The sequence below is a fragment of the Rousettus aegyptiacus genome, unplaced genomic scaffold, assembly GCF_014176215.1.
Source record: "Rousettus aegyptiacus isolate mRouAeg1 unplaced genomic scaffold, mRouAeg1.p scaffold_m13_p_4, whole genome shotgun sequence".
Lineage (NCBI taxonomy): Eukaryota > Metazoa > Chordata > Mammalia > Chiroptera > Pteropodidae > Rousettus > Rousettus aegyptiacus.
Window position 1 is genome coordinate 158,530,566 of NW_023416307.1, and position 20,760 is coordinate 158,551,325.

A 20,760-nucleotide genomic window follows, 5' to 3' on the forward strand; every position below is an offset into this window, starting at 1 on the left:
ATTGTCTCAGCCTTTTGTTACTGTGGTTGTCTTTGAATTTCTCCTATTTTATGAAATAAGAAAAAAAATAGAGAATTTTAGAAATAATAGACCACCACTGTTTTTTCTGACTGTGCTTTATGTGTGGATACTTTTCATAGTGACTACTAGGTGGCTGGCAGTTCAGGTAAGTCCTCACACACACTCTCTCACGTGTGCATGTGCACGTGTAATTTATTCTGTATGAAAATCACTGTGTGTGTAAATCTGAGCGTGTGTGCAAATTTGTTTATAGAGCATCATATAAGCAAACTATCGTACAATCAAACTACCTCAATCATTACAAAGACGGAAGGCTACATCTGCCCACACAGACTTACAGTTTATCTACGAATAAAACATTTCCCAGGTATGAGAAAAGGGTAAAGAGGATGATCTAACACATTAAAACGTTTTGTTTTTTTTCCCCAAAAGAAACCGTGTTGCAGATGTTTGGTACGACGGCGTAACGACTCAACGCGGCATGTGCCACGCGGCGTGGTCACTACTCACAAGCGAACTGGAGCCTGGCCGCCCTGCTGACCACCGTCCCGAATGCGTTCGTCGCGACGCACTGGTACGTCCCGGCGTCCTGCGTTTCGTTGGGGTTCTTGATCAACAGGCTGCCCTCGACGACACGGTAGCGGAAATCCACGCCGATGTCGACCTCTGTCCCATTTAGCTTCCACCTACGGCATGAAAGTGCCGGGAGATCAAGCCTTGTGATAGTCATCGACACTTCTGAGTTGTTCAAAACACATGAAAAAGCTACAAATAGCATGAAATACCATCATGGCTTTTTTTTTTTTTTAACCACAGTAAAAAAAAAAAAAAATCAGAAATGCTCCACCCAGCAACAGTGACAACTTGCATGCTCATGGAGGAAACGCCCTTTGCAGGGAACAATGGCGTTAAGAGTTTAACCCTTGATTTGGGGACTATTCGTGGTGCTCAAGTGCTGAGAACACTCCACGTTTTTTTTTTTTTTTTTTTAATTTCCCATTGCATCTTGCACACCTGTCTTTGAATGGGGCTCGGCAGTAAAAGTCCTTTGTCTGCTTTGCAGCTTTTCCGTAAAAGGGTCTCTACCGATGATGGGATAGGTCTCTTTCAGGTCGATCGTGGAGGATCCGAGGGACCCGCAGCCTGGCTGCCTTGGTCTGGCCCCTAACACGGCTGAAATGGCCGACCGCAAAGCCGAGGGTCTCTGCCGGTCCAGAGCTGTCTTGGAGACCAAACTAGCCATGACCACAGGGCACTGTGAAGATGGCCACCGGTCTCTCAAATGTCTATCGACCAGCCCAAGAAGCTGCGGACAGACCACGAGGTAACAGGCAAAGAGAGTCTGGTTTTCCTCTGTTTGTTCACTTGGATCATCTGTGGATCTGACTACAGGGTTTGGCTCAATAAATTAGTTTTAGTGAGACTCACACATTTACATAAGCAAATCCTTAGTAAAAAAATCTTTTTTTTTTTAAACAGCCAATAGTGCTTATCCCAAAGAGAGCTTACCCTAACTAACAAGTCGTTTGAACATTTAGAAACTTCCGAATGAATACAATTCAATGACTATCTTATTTTCCCACCTCCCTCCCAAATCCTACACGGAGTATCGGGTAATGAGCACAGCGTAGCTGGACCTTCTGGAGGGCCGACGGTCTCGGACTAGAATCCACGTTGGGAGGCCAAAAAATAAGGACAGAGGAGCCCAAAGGAAACTGACCAGAAGCAATGAGCAGAGTGAAAATGGGGGACAGTGTGGGGTGCCATGGCCGGGCGCAGGGCCAAAGGACTTCGGCGGAAAGCAGCAGGCCAGTTAGTTTCTGGATTGAGAATATTTGGTACCGGCCCAGACAATTTTCAAGGATGATCCCTTTCTGTCGCGGTCGCTCACACTTCAAGGTCACCTTCAAGGACGGCTCTTCCAGGGAGGTCTTCCTCTCTGTCCCGAGTCTGAATCAAATGCTGCTCCCACCCCCCACGGACGCCCGATGCCCCGCTCCGTAGGAATTCTGCCTTCGCAGTAGGTGACCTGTCCGGATGACATCGTGCCCCTGCCTCAGCATCCTCGTACCTGACACTCTCCTTGGGCTCCACAGACGCCTGTGGATCTGACTAAACATGTTGCCTCTTCACCGGACATTTCTGGTCTGAGCGCGCACGATTCACGAAGCGCCCGGCCCAGCCCGGCCCAGCAGTGTGCTCCCGTCTACGCCTTCGAAACACGAGATGTCAGACACGTGGGGGGGGGGCGGGGGAGGCAGCCCGGCCCACGACACGGGGTGTTGCGCTGCATACGTTTGCTCGTGGGGAGATGGTCTTGGAAACCGACGCCGTCTTCGGCTTGACAGCCACTCGCCCTGTGTTCTGACACAGACCAGAAAGTAATAAGCGATACAAAGCCAACGGCCGGGTTGTATTTGAGCAGGTTTGTGTGCGCAAGAATCTCTGGAGCCGACTGCCTGCCACAGACATTTTTTGAGTCAGCTGATCACGTCTCCGCCATAACTCTCACTTCAAATGATGGCTGAGCAATTTAATATGACAAATCTAAGAACTCGAAGAGGAAATTGCGGTGTAATGTGAGCTGCAGTTTTCAGGAACGAGGCCATGTGAGCGTTTTCAGAAAAGTGGTTTTGGGGATAATGAGAACACCTTGCAGCTTCGTCTGCACCAGCCGCCTCAGCCAGAACGCCTCCTGCCCAGAGTCCGCGAGTCTCCTCGATCGCCTGCCTTTCCTCACCAAGAGCAAAGGCAAAGGGATTGCTTAGAAAATAAAGTGCTTGCCGCGAAATCCAGTCGCGTTCGCATTGCCAGGCACTGTCCCTCTCGCTCCCACTGGACGCGGATGGCGCTGAACCCCGACCTTATTCCATCCCGCTACACCCAAGATTTCACAATTTATTTTCAAGGTTTCAGGAATCTTTTAAGAAATGGTCCTACAGAGATAATGCCCACTGGGGGAAATAAGAGATTTTCCGAAGGACCAGGCAAATCGGTTAAGTCTCATAAGCTGATTTTTGAATCCTTTGGGGTATCATGAACCAATTTTCTCCAGAGAGGGAGGCTGTGAAGCTCTGGAAAGCACACAGTGATTTTGGGCCTGGCTGGGGAGCTACCCGTGGGATTCGCTGCAGCTAAACCCTCTTTCTTTGCTCACTCTTTCGGCTTGGCATGCAAGAAGGGGCAGGACCTTTCTGAGCTGAAATGTGTCGTCCGTACACCGAGTCGAACACAAACCTCGCAGCAAGAGCTCCCCGCGACCGCTCGCTCTGCCCGGAGTGAGAAGCCGAGTGCCCCAGCGATGCCACCTGTCCTCTGGGAAATTTCAGACCAGGGACGTTGGCACGAGTCGAAACTTCTTAAAATTCTCTGGGTCTGGGCCGGTCTGTTCCAAACCGAGGCGCAGGGGGAAAGGACGAGCACAGGCTCCGCCGAGAGGATGAGCGCACAGGAGGGAGGTCGGCGGAGCCCGGGGGTCGCCCGTTGGCTGGGGAAGGAGCCCCTGGGGAGCTCGCCTCGCCGTTCTCCGACCGAACGCTAGGAAAGTTGAGCCACAGACACGCTTGCAAACGTCTTGCTTTTTCCCCTGGTCTCTCCTCCCATGGCAGGGAGCTTTCAGCTCTCAGGGACCAAGCAGCTTTTGTGGGACGGAGAAGCCGCCTGAGGTCTGGAGGAAAACTGAGCAAGCTCACTGCTGCCAACGGCGAGTGCGTCCCGGTCTTCTGTGCAGCTCCTGGCAATCTTTAAAAACATGAGAGGTTCCTGTTCCCTTGCTTGTTTTAAATAACCAAGCAGGCCCCTCCGTCTTGAAACAGAGAGTTACAGAAGCAAGGTTAATTAAAGGTCGCAGTTCGGGGAGAGACAAAGCAGACTTGCCAGATGCCACCGCGAAATCTGCTTCCATGTCTGGCTAACTGAACTGACGCCTGTCGGCCACTAAAACCTGTGGCCATGCGACTCATCGTTCATGCGCGGAGGAACTCTGTCTCTGGCACGTTTCTTTCTTTTGGCGCCGTAACGCATTTTAAAACGTTTGGTGTAGCCTCGAATTCCACACGTCACAGGGAGAATCCCATGTGTTCTGGTTTACACTGAACAGTGCTGGGTTCACGCCTGCTGCCCAAGGGCAATTACCGACGGTGACTTTCACTCTCAAAGTGTCCCGGTTTGGACGGCAAGTTACATGTTCACCCTCATGATATAACGCGTCAGAGTCTCGCCGTTGTTGGCTTTTTTCCTTTTATTTTCTGAAACACGCGTCTTTTCGTTAGCCATCATTCACCCTCCAGATTCACTTAAACGCCTCTTTTACCGTGAAACTCTCGCTGACGCCCTCCCCCTCCGCCCTCCAGGACGGCTGAGACCTCGGGTGCCCTGTGCACTCACAGAGTACAGCCCACTCGCTTCCACCTCCAGGCAGGCCCCAGGGTTCGCCACTCGAACCTTCAAACCCAGCGTGGTCCTGGCACACTGGGCTGCTTCCCACGGTGGCTGGAACCCCTTGCTTGGACGACACACGCTTCAGAATCCTGATACACAGCCCAGGCCTCAGCGACACCCGCTGTGGGGGGGCCTTGGCCGGGAAACTCTGCAGTTACCCACCCCCCCAAACATTTCCTGCGCCGACTCCACGCACCCAGAATCCAGTCTGAAAACACCGGGCGGGCAGCAGCTTGATGGAGGATGACATGTTTGCTGAGCGGATGAACGGGCACACGAATCAGAACGACTTCCGCTGTGCTAACGGCCTCACCCCTCTGCCCTCTGTCCCTGTGAAGACTTCCAGTCTCGGACCGAAGCCCACTTTTGTGAGTCCTTCCGATGACACCGACCTCTTCCCCTCCCCCGCCCAACTGCATCAGGTCACACGGCCTCTTGGCTCTTACGTGCTGTTACGAACTGGTTGTTAGCGTGAAGTTTTCATCCTTACGTTTGAACAGAGGCAAAACCAGTAAGTTATGAAGAACCACAAGGCAATAAGGGTCTGTCTAAGAAAAGGAATATTATTACTTTTGAAGTCTCCATTTTGATTCCAATTACCATACCGCCCTTCCCCCATGGTTAATCATAATCCATGATTTTGGTTTTTCGTTCTCTTGATTTTCGTAACGATTCTGTCATGGACGTCAGTCTCCTTAAACACTGCCGTACATCTTCCTGGCTTCTGAACCTTGTAAACGTGGAACTACACGCCGTGCATTTTTCTGCGCCTGGCTTCGCTCGCTCAGAGCTATGCTCCTGCCGTGCGGCTGTAATTCACTCAGTTCGCACCACGCTCAGCTACCTGGCGCGGACATGCCTGGTTGCATTCATTTACATTATTCCTAAATTTCTTCTAAATTTCTGTTAATCTGGCAGGTTTGAATGAGCATTATGACTTTAGTGTTAATCTTTACATTTCTGCTCACTGATACTCTTTTTATGTGTTTAATGGATATTCGATATTCCTTTTCTTAGAAACACCTGAGAGAGTGTTTTACTACTGTTTCTATTAAGTTACTTGTTTTTAAATTTAGACTTGTGGGGAATTCTTTAAACACTTTGCACTGCGAGCACATTGCTGGCGACAGTATTAAAAATATCTTCTTCCAGTTGGAAGCTTGTGATTTTAGTCATCTCAGTAAATTCCATTGAAAAAAAGTTGTTAATGTCAATGAAGTTTCATATTTTCTTTTATTATTTGTGCTTTTTCTGTCATATTTGAGATATCTTTTTAAAGCGTTGCCAGTTTCCCACGTAGGTTCCGTTCACCGGGACTGAGCTTTGCACGTGCTGTGAGGTAGGGCTCCAACCCCATTTCGCTCATTTTTAATCATACGGATAATCCATTATGTAGCATACCTCCTTCCAATTTACTTCTATTGTTATCATGATTTTAATTGTTCTTTTCTTCGCAGGAAACTCTTTTTTTTATTACCATTTAGTGCGATTGGTTTTTATGAAGAAAAACTAAGCTCGACCGTGTGTTTTCCTCATCGTTTGTTCTTGAATCTCAAACGTTCTACTGTGGATGATTTTCACTCTGCTTAAAGGATATCTCTGAAGTTTTTCTTCAGTGGGGGTAATGCTAGATTCAACTAAAAAAATATTACCTTGTTTTCCTTTTTGTAAAAAAAAAAAAAAAATGTATTTCCGCTGTGAAGAGTCGCCGGTCAGTTCCTCTCAGCGTAGCGGCTTGTTCACGCCATCTCGCTCTTCTGTTGCTGCTCACGAGTCGGCGGCCGCTTCTCACCTCCCTGAGCCTCATCCGTGTCACGACGTCGGCTCTTGTTGGGAGCCTGTCTCCCACTCGGTGTTCTGCGGTTTCGCCGCGAGGGTTTGAGACGAGGCTTGATTTTCATTTGTCTTGCTTGGAAGTCGCCTCCCTGGGCTTCCTGAATCTACAGCTGGGCCTATTGCCTCTGCCTCAGGCTCCCTTGCCTTTCCGCGTGGATCTCTGATTAGAGATGTGGAAATGTTCCCTCTCCGTCTCTGTCCCTGTCCCTCTATCCCTGCCTCTCTCTGTCTCTCAGCCTCTCTACCCCTGTCTCTCTCTCTCTCTCTCTCTCTCTCTCTCATATTTTGCTTGTCTTTATCCTGCTGCCTCTGGATTTCTTCAGATGCATCTTGCATTTTACTGATTCTCTTTCCAACTGCTTCTCATCTGCCATGAAAGCCACTTAGCACCAAGATTTGAAATAGGCAGTTGCTTTTGCTTTACGGCCCCTGGTGGGAGGCGAGCTTCCCTTACACTGACCCTGAGGGCGGGCCCTCGGGGCTCGGCTCCATTCCAGGAGGCTCTCACGCTAGCCTCTCCTCCTGGTCCGGCCTAGGATTCGTCCCGTGACCCCCACGCCCTGTGAGGCTGCAAAACCCAAGCCCCGACTCGCACAGCCCATCCAGCACTGTCAGTGCCCCGTTTTCGTCTCTGGGTTCCAAACCCAGCTACTTTATGACTTCTGTGTATTTCCTACTTTCCTGCCAGATTATTCACGCATAATTTTTTTTTAATTTGTTTAATTCCCAGTACTACCGGAAACAGAAATTGGGCACGAAACTTTCCACGAATGCCACCATCTCGTCAGCATCTCGGGACATCCCGCGATGCCTGTCCGAAAGCTTCTCACGCGATCAGTATTTGTTGACTTGGTGATAGAAACTGCGCATGAAAACGCACGCGCACAGGTCCACACACCTGATGTGGGGCTTCGGGTTCCCTGTCACGTCGCAGTTGAGCTTCACTTTCTTCTCCTCAGAATCCAGTGGGAACATGACGTGACTCGGTTCTTGAACGAAAACTGGGCCATGCAGCGCGTAGTCCTCTGAAACGAGAAGAGAACACGTCCCCAAATGAAGACATCTTCCAAACAGGAAGTACAATACGAGGGAACAACGAAATGAAAATCAAAGAGAGAAACAGCAAAAAAAAAATACATAAACCGGTAGTACGCGACCGACTCCGTTCCGACCCCTGGGGGCGACGTCCCGCTGGGGAGAGACCCGCGGGCTGTGAGGACGACGTCACGGAGAGGGACCCCCTCCTGCTCACACGGTCACTCACGACCTCCAGGCACAGTCCTCGGCGTCCGTCCCTCAGCTGCGCTTGTCGCGGTCCGTCCGTCGCCCTCAGCCCGCCTGCTGTGCCTCCCACACCCCTTTTGGGCCAGCGTCACCCTGGAAGCCTGTCGAACGTCACGGAGATGAATCTGTGTCCGCTCTGTAGCGGGATGACGTAACCGGAAGCGGGCAACGGCGACCTCGGAAACACGTCAGTGACGAGACACAGCTCTGCGCCGATACAACGTGCAAAAACAGTTCTGCAGCTGGCGGAAGAACAATGCGAGCCACGGTCCTCAAGCTCCCCGCGGCGCACGGCCGGTTTGCTGGCTGGTTCGTGACCTGCCCGCTCTGGCCCAGCACACGGGATGCTCGTGGGAGCGTGCGTGGCCGGAACTGTTAAGTGACAGACCGCACGATCGCCTTCGAACGGGTCTACGGTATTGGAGCACAGAACGATGCGTGAGTCTCTGAACGCTTTCCCTCAATGAGAGAAACGAGACCATGAAGCCCGTTTCCTCGAGGAGCGGCGCCGACGCCGGGCGGACCCCACCGACGGCGCCGTGAGCGGCGGCGTGAGGCGCGCGCGCTTCCGGAGCAATCCACGACGGGTGCTGGAAACCGCGCCTCGCCGCCCCCACCCGCGAGAGCGAGCGCCCTTCTGCAGCACCTGGCTCGGGGCTTTTTTCCCCCAGAAGGCTTTTCCAGACCCCACTTTCCTCCTGTGACCACAAGATTATTAAATTCTGTCCCCCTGAGGACATTATCTTTCTCTTTCAAGGGCATTCATATCTTTTCTCGGCTTCCTGGGACTGTGAGGAAGCGTGACTGTATCTTACCCTTTTTCCTACATTTTGTGTCACCAAGTGCAGCGCTTAATGCACGGAAGATGGTCAATAAGGATTTGTTCTATTCGAGAGCATTTTTTGGTTGCTTTTTAATGTATTCCATCAGCTGGCGCCGGCAGTGCCTGACGCGCTGGAGATGGAGGGGCCGGTGGCCGAGCCGCAGAGTAACATTGGATGTGGCCCTGAAGCTGACAATCCATTTTCCCCTTAGATGCGATTATCGCGAGGAGTGAATTGCAGCTGCTATCCCGGAAAACCCTCATAACCGGCCTTTTGTTGACGGGTGACAGCATGAGGCTGGACTCATCCAGGTGAATCGGGGCTGAGGGAAAAGAAGGCGGCTGATCCGGACATCTCAGAGAGGCAGAGCCGGGCTTTGTAAGGCCTTTAACCCAGGGTTGAAAAAAGTCCACATGCCGAGGCTGGGATAGGAGAAAAATTAAGAGGATGATCAAGAGCTTTCTATTTGATTAGAGAGGAGGGGGACAGCCGATGGCCATGCTGTGACAATTAGGATATGGACGCAGCAGAATGAGTAACTTAGATTCAATGCCTGGGGATACCTGCTGTGTAACTCCGCGGCCCACAGAGAGTCACCTGGTCCCCCTTCGCCTCGATTTTCTCATCTCTGAAATGACAAGGTCAGACGAGGTCACTGGCTCTGCCCCAGTCAGGAATGGGAGAGAAGCCGCGGACATGTCCCCATCACATGCACGCACGCAAAGAGATCACGGAGCACACGCCACTAGCCTCTGTCCTCACGGCAGAAGAGGCCTCCCATCAGCGGGACGCAGACAAAGCAGACAGGACTTAGGGAAGCGCACACAGCATGGGCCCAGAGGACAGGGCGCAAGCACGGGCTTCCTTTCCAACTTACGGCTTGAAGCCAGACAGTTCAAAAATCGGGATAGTCACATTTCAGATTTTCAAAAATGACACAGGTATTTTCAAAACAAATTTAGATACGAGTCGAAGGCGAGGTCTGAAACAAATTATGCGCATTTTTGGCATATCTAGTTAAGTAACGAGCATGATTCATCAGGACCACTCACACGGCAGTAAGTTTGCTGGATTTTTCTCTAAGAGATAAATATCTCTATTGTTATTCCAATTCCAAAATCATATGTGAATGTGTGTGTATGTATGTGTGTATGTGAGTGTGTGTGTATGTGTGTGTGTGTATATATATATGACTATGTGTATATATACACGTATATATCATCAATCATCTCAATTCATTGGCGTCCCTGATTTGAATTTTATCCAGAAATACAGAGCCTATACAAGTAATTCCAAATAAGAATGGAACATAATAATGGCTCTCCGGGACACAGCTGAGAGGCTGTGGGCTAACATCTGTATCGGTTCTCAATGTATCTGTGCCATATTTAAATAACAAAAAGGGTTCCCCCCCCCCCCGCTGTGGATTTTGTAACAAGAATTGATAATAATGATGCTTTGCATTCACTATAAATAACATATTTCATCCAAAGTTTTTATTTTCTCTTGCTTAACCAAGCTCACTGCCCGGAAATAAACACAAGCATCAAGAGAATAGCATTTCCGTTCTCAGCTAAGGAAGCCCCGGCCTTTCAAGCGTGAGCTGTTTAGTTTCACAGAGACGAAGGGGAGGTTTTAGAAGCTTTAGCTCTCTAGGTAGAGAACACACAGATACTCCAACCTAAAAACCCTTGGACAAGGGTTATTGACATTTCTGAGACAAGGAGCTCCTTTATGTCCCCTAAACCTCAAAGTCCTGACGGCGACGCCATTGGACAAAAGGCGGAGGGAGGTGGCGAGCAGCCCGCCCTGCCTTTGCGTCGTGGCAGCAGAGTGACTTTGACATGTCCTGCAGGCATGTGCGGAAGACTCTGCACATGCCACTTGCCAGGCTCGATGACACAGGTCACCCTTTCTTCTCGCACAGTGAGTCGTTTTGTGTAACCAGAGATGTGGCCGTGATCGTCAGCCCAGAGAGAAGGGGTCGCAGAGAGGCCAGACCACGACCAGGCCGCAGCGTGCGGCCTAGCGCTGGCCCGGGGCCTCACGACCTCCTGGCCTCTCCCCTGGGGACCCCGCGGCACCGATCACCAGGCTGCGTCCCCCAGCTCAGCAGCATGGGCGGCACCTAAATTAAAGAGAACCCCCTTCCGTGCTTCAACAAAGAGTGAGACCTTTGGGTTTTCAGAGAACAGTAGAAATTCCGTGACCCGAAACTCATCTGGGTTAAAGGTCAGGCTACTCTCTTAAACCTCGTCCCCTTTGGTTCACCAGAGAGCGGACGTTATTAGAGAACACTGTCCTCGCCCAGGGCTTCTCAAGCTCCTGTCCCCATTCAATTCTTTTGTTTTTAAAATCTGCTTTTGGGGGGAAGACAACATCAATGTCATCCAGCTGCTTCCTGGTCCCCCCACCAGCGTCCCAGAAGCAACCTGCAATGTCAAGGTCACTCTTAACCATGTCTGGATTATTGGGAGAGAGAACAGAATCACAAAATTTTGGGTTAGAAGAGATTATTTAATTCCAAATTATTCCCCAGACCACAGACTACACAAGGACTATAACTGTAATAGAACTAGAAATCACTATCACCCGAAAATAAAATAATCCTCTAAGGAAAAGGCAATAAGTCACAGCTAAGTGTGATTGATCTGCAGTTTTGGGACATCGATTCTCAATCTCTCTCTCTCCTCTGTGGATTAATTTGGCCCATGTCGCCCGTCCCCGAACTTCTCTCCCAGCCCAGTGGGATGCTGCTCGAGTAGCTACCTGACCCGGGGGGGCTGAGGGATGGCAGTGGATGGCGCTGGCCTGAGGTTTCCGAGACTGAGCGGAGGACAGCAGGATGGTGGACCCGGCACACAAAGCCGAGCCTTCGTGTCCCCAGGAGCGAGTGCGGGGCAAACTGGATTCCGAGCGGCGGAGGGCAGGAGATGAGGGCGCGCGCGGGGGGGCGCGCAGGCGCAGCTGGGAAACCCGCCCCGGCGAAGACGGCTCTTCGCCCTGGCATCTGCGACTCGTGCCAAAAGGCAGCCGGAGGGGAGGAGAGGCTTGGGGGGCTGAGACTCCTCAGTCAGCGCGTAGGGTCTCAGGATAAACACTTCATAGAAGGCAACTTAGTAAACGGTGGAGATGCGCCCTAAGCAGATGTTCCCCTGAGTGTGGTTGAGAAGCTGCCGCGTGGGGCGCATCGCGTCGGCGGGGCGCGTGGTGGCAGGCGGGTCCCCCCCTCACCCCCCTCCCGACTGATTACGGCGAGCAGAGCTCGGCACCTCCACTTGTCAGTGTGCATCGCACAGGTGCAAACCGCCACCCCGAGTTACGAACGGAGCACGGGTGACGCAGCCCCAGGCCACCCAAGGGCGCCCAGGAAGGCAAACGGCCCCCGCGCTCCGCTCCGCACGCCAGGTCATTCCGCAGCTGCCGCGGCGAAGGGGTCGCCGGCCGCGACCCGCCAGCACCGCCCTCGGGCCCGGGCGCCTCTGCCGGAGGGACTGTCCACGCGTCGCCCGCGCGCCGGGTCCGCTCTGGCGGGACAGGACGGACTGCGACGCCACGGCTCCGTCCGGGCAGCCAGGAGCGCCTGGCCGCGCCGTGGGGCCCCTCGCCCCGAGGGCAGGCGTGTGGCGCCGCCGCGGGGACAGACAGCCGTGACGTCACACAGGCCTGGTCTGCGGCGGAAACTCTTACACGTCGGCAACCTCCAGGACGCCGGGCGGGGACACGGGGCCTCCCGGCGCGCGCAGCAGGTGGGCCCGGGGGTTCACCCGGGTTTCATGCGAGCCATGTCTGGGGGTGCGTGGACCATCAGCCACCCCTGCAAGGAGCGTCTTGGGCGACGTGAAGCGTAGTGGCTCCGCCGTGCCGCGTCCTCCGCTCTGCACGACCGACGGAGGGCGTCAGTGCTGCGCGTGCGTGTGTGTGTGTGCGTGAGTGTGCGTGTGTGCCCATGTGCATGTGCGCGTGCGTGCGCGTGTGTGCCGTGTGCATGCATGTGTGTGTGTGCGTGTGTATGCGCGCCACCGGGGCAGACGCGCTGTCCTCCTGGACTGCAGCGCGAGGCCAGGCCGCAGGGACAGGCGGGTCGCTGCGCGTGCGCCCGCGTCGCGCTCCCGCGCTCTGTCTCCTCCTCGCCGCTCGCACGCGGCCTGGCGCGGGGAAACGCCACTCATTCTGCCGCCGGAACGGTCCCCGGAGGGGCGCGCGCGGGGCCGCCACGCGCAGCTGGCCGGGCGGTGTCCCCTGCGGCCCAGCGGTCACACCGGTTCACTCGGGCTCAAACGCGCAGCGCAGCAGCAGCTCCCGGACGCGAAGCGCTCGCCAGACGCGTGGGCTTGGGGAGCAGCGACTTCCGGAATCGCGGGGGGCGCTGGACTCCGACCTTCCCGCGAATGCGAATCCCCCGAAGACGGACGCGCTGGCCACAATGACGCCAAGCGCACGGCTTTCGGATGCGCCTCTCGACTTTGGGGGCGCGGCGCTAATCTTTGTGGCGTAAATGGCGAGGGACGTTCAGAGGCCAGATGTCGCCTGCGTCGGGCCTGGCTTCTGCCTACCTGCTTCGCACCCCTCTCGAGGGCATTTTAAATGGCAAGAAACAGAGGTCTGCAGCCTGCGGGCGCACGTCTGAGGGAAGAAGGCGAGAGGAGGTCCGCGCGCCACGAGGACCCCTCGTCGCTGTTTGTTCTCGGGTTCCCGAAATCACGCTGCTGCCGGCACGCGCTGTGTCCAACACAGTGGAGACCTAATCGCAGTCACGGCAGGTGTCAGGAACGCTGGGAGGCGGGGTGGTGTCGGCCGCAGAGACGCTCTGCGCGGCTGGGGGAAGGGTTCAGAGTGGACGGCACCTGCCGAGGGGACTGTCAACTCACCCCCCTCTGACCCTGACCTCCAGCCCTGACAGATTCCAGGAGCAGCGGATTAATCACGCCTTTAAAAATAACTAATTGGGTGAGTATGCTGTCAAGCCCCAGTTACGAAAAGAAAAATGAATTTTCAACAAATGCAAATATTTTGTAACTCATTTGGAGGCTAAAGCTGACCTGAACCGATGCGAGGCTATATATAGTGTCGCCGTGAATATTCATATCTTCTTGCTGCAGAACGATGCATGTGTTTGTGGAGTGCTGACCCAGATTCAGCTGGCATGTCCCGCAATGCTGGGCATGTCCTGTGGACCTTATTTCTTTTCTAAAATCAGAAACGTCCTTAATTCTCAAACATTTCTGACCCAAATGGTTTCCGATCCGAGGGCGGGGGCCTTGCCTCACGCCAGTTCCAATGTTACAGGTGCAGGATATACGGCGAGCAAAGCCGCCACCTCCCCGCCCCCACTGAGCGCTCATGGTGGAGCCGATAAGCAGGTAAGGACAAGCCAACTCTACTTCTCTAATACTTATTTTTTCGAGCAGTTTTTAATCAACAGGAAAGCTGAGCGCAACGAACAGGAAGTCCCCGGCACCGCCGTCCGCATTCGAGCGGTGTCTTTGTTACCGCTGAGACAGCTGCTGTAAGGCAGGTCCGCAGCGCACGCTAGGCTCGCTCTTTGCGTTGTGTCATTCTGTGCGTTGGGCGAGGGTGCAGCATGCATGCACGACTACCCCATGCGCACGACAGCGGACTGCCCTGGAATGCCCCTGCACTCTGCTATGGCCGACTCTGCCTGCCTTCGAAAGCGTTACTATGTGTCCACGAGAATGAGTAAGAGTAACACGCATGTATAAAACGGGTTGGTTCCAGCTAAGGAATTATCACAAATAACTAGGTCACTGGTTTGCTCAGCGTCACTGCCCCGGCGGTGGGGGGCTGCCTGGACAGGACCCCCTCTTCTCCCTCCGGCGAGAACATGCCACGCATTCTCTGGCAAACCGCGCCCCCACCCTCTGTCCCCTGAGGGGTCTGAACAGACTCAGCTGCTCTGTCCCAGCCCGGAGCAGCAGAGAAGTGCGGCCTGGCCGCTAGATGCCCAGCCCACCGTGCAGGCCTGGCCTGGCAGAGCCTCCACGCCACGTGCGTGAAACTCCGGCACGAAGCCCCTCCGCGGCCTGGGGCTGCCTGCGGGGAGGGGCGGCTGTGCCCCCAAAGGCCCCTGCAGGGCGACCCTCGGGAAGAGAATGATGCAAAACAAAACCGCAGGGCGGAGCCCGAGATTCCGGGATACCACGCGGACCTTCTTTCCCAGGTGAGGTTCCTACTTCTGATTCCCAGGTGTGTGAGCTGATGGCTGCCTTGATTTAAGCAAATCGGAGCTGTTTCATCGGCTGCAGGTAAGAGGCTCGTCCTTGAAACGGTGTCTGCAGAACGCACGTCGGTGGATTTGTGGGTCGATTCCTGTCATCGCACCCCCTCTGCCTCCTGCCCCCCCCCAGGACCCCCCACCTGCCGCGTGGAGGCGCACGGACGCGGGCCCTCAGCGACGCGGCGGGCAGGCGCCTGCGCTCGGGGGACTTCATTCCCTGTTGTCCGCGGGTCTCTCCCACGATCACTTGCTCCCCAGAAGTCGGTTCCTTCCAGCTGATTTCTGGCACACGTGACAGGCCCCATCAGAACGTGTCCCGTGCTCTTGCGCGTCGCCGGACACCGCCCCGTGTGGCAGGAGGATCAGTGACGGCTCCCCACTGCACTCCCGAGCCCTCGCTTCCGGCTGGGTCCACACCCCGTAACACCTTCCGGAAAGACCACTAATTTAGGGACAGCGCCCGTGGTGGGCTAGCAGACTCGGGGGGTGGGGTGTCAAAGAGGGGTGCGGCTCTGAGCTGGTTTGGAGGCGGGGCCAGGCATGCGCATCGGAATCCTGCACCCCGGGCCATTCAGGGGCGGGGCACCCGCAGTCACGGCTGGCCAGGTAAGGAAGAAACAGTGCGGGAAGGCGGGTCGGTCACCCGCCGTGGGCTGGGTCACACCCCGGGCTGGGTCACGTCTTGGCTGCGTCACCCCGGGCAGCGGCGGGAACCAAGGGACGCGTGGCCGCGCGGCCCCCGCGTCAACCGCTGGCGGCGCCTCCGTGTGATGCGCGGGGCGGCGGTGCCCCCCACCCCGCGGGCTCATGCGGACGCGTCCCTCTTCCGTGCGCCACAGCCTGCGCCACCCCGGCGGGCCCGCTGGAGGTTTCCTCATCGTGGGTTAGGGACACGAGGGCCCAGATCCGCCCAGGCACGCGTGAGGCTGAGAGGGGCGAGCTCCGGAGCCGGGGCGCTAAGGGGCACGGGGCCAGGGGCCGAAGGCCGCGGCCGCCGTCCGCGCTGCCACCGCGTCGCTCTCTCCTGGGGGCCATCTGCTTTCGGCTCCTCTGCGGCGAACTGCTGGCGTCGTTATGGCCCGAATGACGCCCGGGGCCCCCCGCCTTCCCCGACATCCGGTCACCCGAGCTCAGGACGCCTGCGGGCGGCACTGTCACGCCACGTGCACCGTGGCTCCCGCGGTGATGCTCACGGCCCTGTGCGCCTGTCCCTTTGGCAGCCGAGGACCCCGGAGCGGCCCCCGAGCCCGCGCGTGGCTCCCTTCTCTTTCCGGTGCGTAGACGCTTGAGCTGTTCTGCACGGCGCCGCTTCATCACGAGGCTGGCGCGATGTCCCTGAGCGCGACGAGCGCAGCTCCGACGCGTTGACTGAGGGCGGCGTCGCGGAATGAGGCCGGGTCTTCAGCGCGACCCCGTCTCTGAGGCGAGGGGGCGCGGGCTGTGGAAGGCAGGAGGTTTACCGGCGCCACGTGGCCGCTGGCGACGGGGCTGTCACCGGAGTTGCGGCCGTCTGATCGCGCCTGAACTTTGTTCCAAGCATCGCGGTGCCGTCTGCGCTGGTCCACCTTTCAAAGAAATATGGTGGACATGGACGACAGCGTCATCCGTAGCAAGTGAGATCATCTGCTTGGTCAATATTTATGTCCGGAAAGTTTGGTTCAGGGGGAAATAAGTGGAACCGTTGCTCTCCCCAGGGAGCAGGGGGCGACCGCATTCGTCGTATGCTGTGCCGGTGGCTAATTCTGTCACATTGCAAACCTCTGCTTTTCTGGAGCTACCGGCATACTGACGTGCAGAAAGCGCATTTCATCCCAAAGAATTCTCCACGGAAAACTTTGTAAAAGGGAGGACTCAGAACCTTCCGGAACAACACGCACAAACCTGGCATCTGATTAGCGGGCCGCCGTCCTTGTCGGCGTCACTGTCACACGGCGAAGCGTCGTGCACACACAGAAAGCAAAGCCTCCTCTCGAGAAGGGTTACACGGCAACGGAAAATGCCACCACCGACTTGCGGTCACAGGCTCATAAAAGAAGGAGAAAAACATGTTCCGGGCTTTCCTAAGACGGGGTAAGAGGCACGTCCACTGAGCTGTTGGGCCCTTTGGCCAAGCCCCGCCCCCCCCACTTCATTTTGCTAACGAAAGGCACGCACACCTCTCCCACGGGGCTGTAGCCGGAGACAGGCGGGGGCCAGCACGTCCTCTGCCTGTGCAGCAGAATTATCCGTTTGCTCCAGCAAGACGCAGACGGGGCAGGACGTAACCGACCGGGACTCACACCGTTCACTCGTTCCGCGAGCATTCGCTGAGTGTCCCCTGACGCTGGGGGCCCAGCTGAGGACGGACAGACAGGAGTAAACACACGCCCAAGGGCGCTGGTGCCCCAGGCAAGGGGCGACTCCAAGCCACGGGGGGTAGAAGGGAACGAGCGCCCTGGGGCACAAGGAGAGGGCATGGAGGGCCCGGGAGGGCGGGCGCCGCCGCACTGGGTGCCGCCGGAGTCCTTCGGGAGGTGAGATGGGAGCCAGGACCCGCGGGAGTTAAGGAACAAGCTCGGAGGCCGCGGGGGAGGGAAATGCCGCAGGCCAAGCGCGGTGCGTGCAAAGGCCCCGGGGCAGTGGCAGGCAGGGCGTGTGCCGCAGACAAACCCTTCCCCTGCCCCTGTCCGCCTGTCTCTGCCTCTCGCACACGCGCACACACACGCATGTGCGCACACACAGTGTGCAGGGGAGCATCCCCAGAGGACCGGCGGGCCTGGGGGCAGCTACGCCTCCCACCACGCTCATCACGGCCACCTTCGTGGCAGAGCCCCTGCCCTGCCCTGTGCCCACACACCCAGGCCCTGCTGCTGCGCCTCACCTCACAGAAGAGAGGGGGCGCCAAAGCCCCACCTCGGGGCACCCGGGAAGCCCGCGGCAGGACCGCAAGGCTTCTCCTCCCCCCCAAGGGACGCGGGTGGAACTAGGAAACTCATTCTCGGCCACTTCTGTTTTGTACAACACGCCGAGACCCGTGAGGTATTTACAGCGCAGGGATTAAAAGCAGGGGCTCCCGGCAACAGTGGCGTGGTTCGGACCTCAGCTCTGCCTCCAGGTGGCCTTGAGCACGTTGCTTGGGGTCTCAGCTTCCTCGCTAGTGACACGGAGCCTGCAGTAGCATCTGCCTAACGGAGTCACCTGTGCACATTAAATGACTTAATACTTCTAAAGAGCTATGAACGGAGCCTGGTACCCAACAAGCCCTACGCAAGGAAGGAAACCCAAAACATCTAGAAACTCCCTCGTCGGGTTCTGACTCGGGGACGGGAGGGCTGGGGGGAGGGAGGAGGATGGACCCTCGTGACTGTTACGTATTTCTCTGCCAGGTAGGAAGACACACCCCTTCCTCAGCGGTCCAGAGGCAACACCGTTTTGAATGTAAATCGCCATGGACACAAAATTTTTGCCCCAAGAAAGGGAATAAAATGGGTCGGCACATCTTCCTCCCTTTCTCCTCTGTCCCCCCAAATTGGTGGCCTGCCTGGGTGTACGAACACGCAAGGGTAAGTCGCACACACCCCGTCCGTCACCTTCGCCCTGGTCTCTGACGCCAGTGTCCGGGCTCAGAGTTCTTGTCACCTTCGGACAGGGCGGGAAGGAAGGTGAGTGACGTCCACATTCAAGGGGGAATAAAAGGGACACGGACCCTGTCGCTTGGTTTCTGCCCGCTGACGTCGTGGCGTTCTATCTCGGTGACCTCCAAAGACGCAAAGTGGGGTGTGGAATGAAAACGGCAGACCTCTACTGTGGCACACCGGGACCCCTCCCCTGCGGCGGCGCGGTTTCCCCAGGCCCGGACGAGGCTCCGCTTGTCTGCTGACTGGAAGCCCTTCGAGGCAGAGACCGGAGCCTGCCCTCCGGCCTCTTTCGCCCTTCCCGCCCCTCTGCTGGTCCCCGCCCGCCCTTCACGGGTGAGGGGACGACCTGCCAACAGGTGGAAGGGGCCACGCAGCAGCGCCAGGGCGGAAAACCGAACTCCTGGCGGCTCGTCGGGTTCCATCTGCGGCAGGACCCGGGGCTTCTGGGGGGTCTTCTGACGCGAGTAGCTGAGACGAATTCCATCGGGGGAGTCGGTTTTTGAATGATTTATGAAAACTGACTTGCAATTCTGTGTCGAAACACAGTCTTCTCTTTACGAAGCCTGTTTCTTACATAAGGGACATTATTTTCCTCTACAGAAGAACTATTTCTCCTTCCTTCCTTCCTTCCTTCATTCATTCATGCAGTGAATGTTTTCTGAACACTACTCCATTCCACAGGCTGAAGATACAAAAATACACAAACATAGCCACGGTCTCTCCCTTCCCTCGATGGCCCCAGATGGGCCCTATTCCCTGAAAAGTTGATGCTTAGTAATTGAATTAAAGACAAAACAAACTGTGTGGCTCATATGACAAATTTCACAGCAACAGATTAACTGTAGCTGGGTTTCTCTCGGGTATTTCAGGGGCTTGAGAAGTTGCCAAAGTGGAATTAAAATTGTCGAAATGATTAGAAAAAGAAAGAATAATTAGGGAGAATTTGTATGTTCTCTTTTAAGTAGACAAGTAGTAGGAAATACATTTCGAACGGCACGACCATCCTTAACTTGTCCTTAGCCCTCGGTAGTCAACAGGAAACCGCTGGCTCTCGTGTGAGAAGAAACTCTCCATAAAAAGATCCAGGGAAACGCGAGCGTTTTGGGCTGGGTAGCGGCCGCCCTCACACGGGAAGAGGTCGTTCATCACCGAACGTTCGGGACCCTGACAGAAAAGGTATCTCTAAGGAGGCAGGATGTGAGCGATCGCTAACATTTCCTCAAAGGGGATTTAGGAGTTGGCAGCTGACAGCTGATGTGCTTCTACTTCGGGCAAAATTTCCAGCGCACAACAGAGGTATTTATAACCTTTCCTCAGATAATTGCTGAAATGTGTAACATACTGGGCCAACGTAGGGAATTCAGGGTGCCATCAACACAGCAAAAGTTACAGGGTCTGAAAAAATAACTATGAAAATAACATAAACGAGGCTATTTTTGTGGACCGAAAGAAGGCTAGTTACGATCGAAAGATATGACGATGAAAACAATGACTACCACCAACCTCTGTGATGCCCTCGAAATGTCACAGGCTGCAGAATGGGAGAAAATCTTTGCAGATAACATACTTGGTAAGGGTGCGGCATCCAAAACAGGTGGAGAACTCCCACAACTCGACAATGATAAGACAACGCAATTTAAAAAAATAGGCAAAAGATTGGAATTGACACTTCTCACATAATAATAATAATAATAATAATAGTAATAATAATAATAGATCACAAATAGTAGATAACACATGAAGAGATGTGCAACGTCATTAGAAACTAGAGAAATACAAACCAATGGGAAACCACTTTGCACCCACTATGTATTTAAAAAAAAAAAAACATAACAAGTGTTGGTAAGAATGAAATCAGAGCACTCAAATATGGCTGGCGGGAATGTAGAACGGTGTCGGTGTTGTAGAGAATGGTTTGTAGTTGTAGAAGAAAATAAGTAACCCAGAAATTCCACTCCTAGGTATATGACGTCATCGGGGTCTCCAAAGCACCCCAGGTTTGCTGATTTGCTGGGGGGGGTGGGGCACTCATAGACTCAGCCAGTTCGAGTTGTCACGGATCCGATTCCTCACAGTGCAGTGTGACAGGATGCAGAGCAGGATCAGCAAAGGAGCGAGGCACACAGGCACATGGCGTGAGGACTGCGGGAAACCAGGGCGAGCTTCCAGATTCTTCTCCCAACGGACGCGCACGGATGTGGCGCGTTTTGAAAGTGCCAGTGAAATGCTGAGTCCCTGGAAAATCCATGACAGACCTGGCAGCCCGGGCTCTCGTGGAGGACAGGTCACCTGGGCAGCCTCCGGCTGGCGCGTCCCGGCCTCCCGACTCCCAGAAACAGGCAGACACTCAGCGCGAGCCGTGCCGTGCACGCCAGCAGTCAGAAACACTGGGCCGCTCTCGTCCGTCAGGGCAGTGGGGAACCCCAGAAATCCGAGTTCCCCGATGCTAGCCAAGGGCCAACCTGTGAAACTGTCCCCTCAGACATGGCAGTCGGGCCTG

General features: G+C 55.1%; 1 protein-coding gene across 10 annotated transcripts in view; it reads right to left on the reverse strand.

The window, feature by feature from the left end:
• Positions 1-20,760, reverse strand: part of CNTN4 (contactin 4) — a 637,177-nt gene that overhangs the window by 202,386 nt on the left and 414,031 nt on the right. For all 10 annotated transcript variants that reach the window (XM_036220058.1, XM_036220057.1, XM_036220056.1 and 7 more), the window contains 2 exons: positions 7,196-7,322; positions 532-707 (listed from right to left, as the gene is read on the reverse strand). In XM_036220058.1, coding sequence (XP_036075951.1) covers positions 532-707; positions 7,196-7,322 — 303 coding nt within the window. The remainder of the gene's footprint in view (positions 1-531; positions 708-7,195; positions 7,323-20,760) is intronic.